The sequence below is a fragment of the Hyla sarda genome, chromosome 1 (assembly GCF_029499605.1).
Source record: "Hyla sarda isolate aHylSar1 chromosome 1, aHylSar1.hap1, whole genome shotgun sequence".
Lineage (NCBI taxonomy): Eukaryota > Metazoa > Chordata > Amphibia > Anura > Hylidae > Hyla > Hyla sarda.
In genome coordinates, this window is record NC_079189.1 from 413,193,876 (window position 1) to 413,196,375 (window position 2,500).

The following is a 2,500-nucleotide window of genomic DNA, read 5'->3' on the forward strand; positions in this document are numbered from 1 at the left end:
CAAGCCAAGAAGAGCTACTGACTAGGGTGGCAGCCTGCATGCTGGCACACTCACAGACCATTCAGTAAGGAGAAAAAACACAGAAATGTGCTGATCTAGTGGTGCTGCTTCCTTACCGGACTGCAAGGCTGTGACGAGGAAGAGAGACCTGCACGGAAGCAGTCTGCAGAGAAGAACAAGGAGCCTTCCACTGACGACTTCTCCTGCCTCCTCAGGGCACAAAGGTGGGCTCATATTAAGGAGTGTTCTTCTTGCCTGCAAAGAACTGGGATCCTAAGTATATTTCTTCATCTGTTCCAGAATAAGGAGCCTTATTCCATATCATAAGCCAACTCATCTGAACTTTTCATTGCCCATCTGACAGCAATTGCATTCATTCCAGTTGTGGTCGTTGTGCACTGTTTCATTCTATTATTATGTGCCTGTGAAGGTCCCTTGACTTGGACTAAGTCCTAAGCTGTGATATCCAGAGGGTCGTGTTGGATGAATTTATCCATGAGAGATCCAGTGATTTCAGGGTCAAGCATGGCTTACCACCCATTCCTATCACACCGGGCACCGGACTTTGCAATGAGCGCTGTTCTTGGACATCAGCCTCCCTTTTTTCCAACTCTGGCACTGCCACCCAATGGGGCTGCTCTATCCCTTCCTGGTGCCCTAGCCAAGCCCATCATGGATCAATTAGTGGGTGCCGCAGAGGCTGGCATCCCCTTTTCTTCTCTGGGTCACCAAGCAGCTTCTCATTTAAGGCCTCTTAAAACGCTTGAACCAGAAGAAGAAGTTGAAGATGATCCAAAAGTTCATCTGGAAGCCAAGGATCTCTGGGAACAGTTCCACAAGAGGGGGACTGAGATGGTCATCACCAAATCTGGGAGGTGAGTCATAGCTTTTGTGTTTATTATCTATTAATTGGCCCAAACACTAAATATAGAGACAGACACACCAAGTGCAGACAGCAAGGAGCTCCTAGGAGAAAAGGACATAATAGTTTAAATGGAAATTCTTGGACTATCTCTTCAAAGATCTACTGTTGCCATGCCAGAGACAGAGAGGACTGAATACCTGGGAAATAATGGGCAGCTCTGTGTGCTTTTTCTTTATGGCATAATTTCACATACACTTCATTGCAGGGCACCGAGTTCACTGCAGAATGCACTGTATGTAAGACACAAATGTATGCATGCTCGATGTGCACACGGGGTTAACACACCTGGAAGCAGGAACTTGCTGCAGTCATATGGTACGATTGTAGTTTGCAAGGGAGAATGAAAACTCAGTTCCCCACACCTTCTATGTTGTCTATTTATGACTGTTGTGGTCACAATTTTGCATCAAAGGTTAGTGAAGAATGATGATTCTTTTATGATGGCATGTGTTTCCTGCTGGAATAGATAGTAATCACTTTGTGGCCTTCTAGAAAAGTCTGAACGTGTACACCTCGGGATGATACGACTAATATCAATATAAAATGTCTAATATAATGTACAAAATAAAGACTGGGATAATCCTAAATGTACAAGAGACATTAACTCCTCCAGTGCAAATGAAGCAGCACTAACTGGAGCTGACAAGGTTAAACATTAAACTGAACAGCTTTGATCTCTTATAGCGCCCTGCTCGTTATAGACACACAGGCTATAGCTTTCTAAATGTGAGTTTGTTTCTGGTCTGCAGTGGTAATGCACTCAACAACATTGCCATATTTCTCCTTTTTATTTCTCCAGGAGAATGTTTCCACCGTTTAAAGTCAGATGCACAGGCCTTGACAAAAAAGCCAAATACATCCTTCTTATGGATATAGTGGCTGCAGATGACTGCAGGTACAAGTTCCATAACTCCCGCTGGATGGTGGCTGGCAAAGCTGACCCCGAAATGCCCAAGAGAATGTACATTCACCCGGACAGCCCTGCCACAGGAGAACAATGGATGTCTAAAGTGGTCACCTTCCATAAACTCAAGCTCACCAACAACATCTCTGACAAACATGGCTTTGTAAGTTGTTGTTATTATTATTATTGTTAATATTATTTTTCATTTATTATATATATATATATATATATATATATATATATACATAAATAAGATTTTTGCATTTTTTGCATTGTAGCTATATAGCATTTCATGTTTTATCTGTATCTCTGTGCTAGCAGTGTGCTACTGCATTCTCCTGTTTACATAAATAGCATTAGCTAGATTCATTAACATTTTTTTTTAATAGAAAGATATAGATAAAGAAATTATTAAATAAACAGAAAAATAAATAGGTAGATAGATATATGATATATAGATAGATAGACAGTATTTGAAATATTAGGATGGACAGAAATATTGATGTTTTCACCCTTTTATAGAAAAAATTCATTATACTTTAATGCTAAATGTCTGCATTCAAAGTAAGTAAATTGAGCGGAAGTAAACATTTATTAAAGGTATTTATTAACAATTGGTTATGATAGTTCCTTTATTTTTACAAACTTTTTTCGTCCTTGTATCGTTGGAG

General features: G+C 40.2%; 1 protein-coding gene across 2 annotated transcripts in view; it reads left to right on the top strand.

The window, feature by feature from the left end:
* TBX3 (T-box transcription factor 3) overlaps positions 1 to 2,500 on the top strand; it is a 12,116-nt gene that overhangs the window by 120 nt on the left and 9,496 nt on the right. For both annotated transcript variants that reach the window (XR_008846019.1, XM_056528763.1), the window contains exons 1-2: positions 1 to 875; positions 1,725 to 1,992. The exon at positions 1 to 875 is cut by the window's left edge and continues 120 nt beyond it. Coding sequence is in view for 1 of the 2 variants with exons in the window: in XM_056528763.1 (XP_056384738.1) it covers positions 484 to 875; positions 1,725 to 1,992 (660 nt within the window). In the remaining variant the exon portion in view is untranslated. The remainder of the gene's footprint in view (positions 876 to 1,724; positions 1,993 to 2,500) is intronic.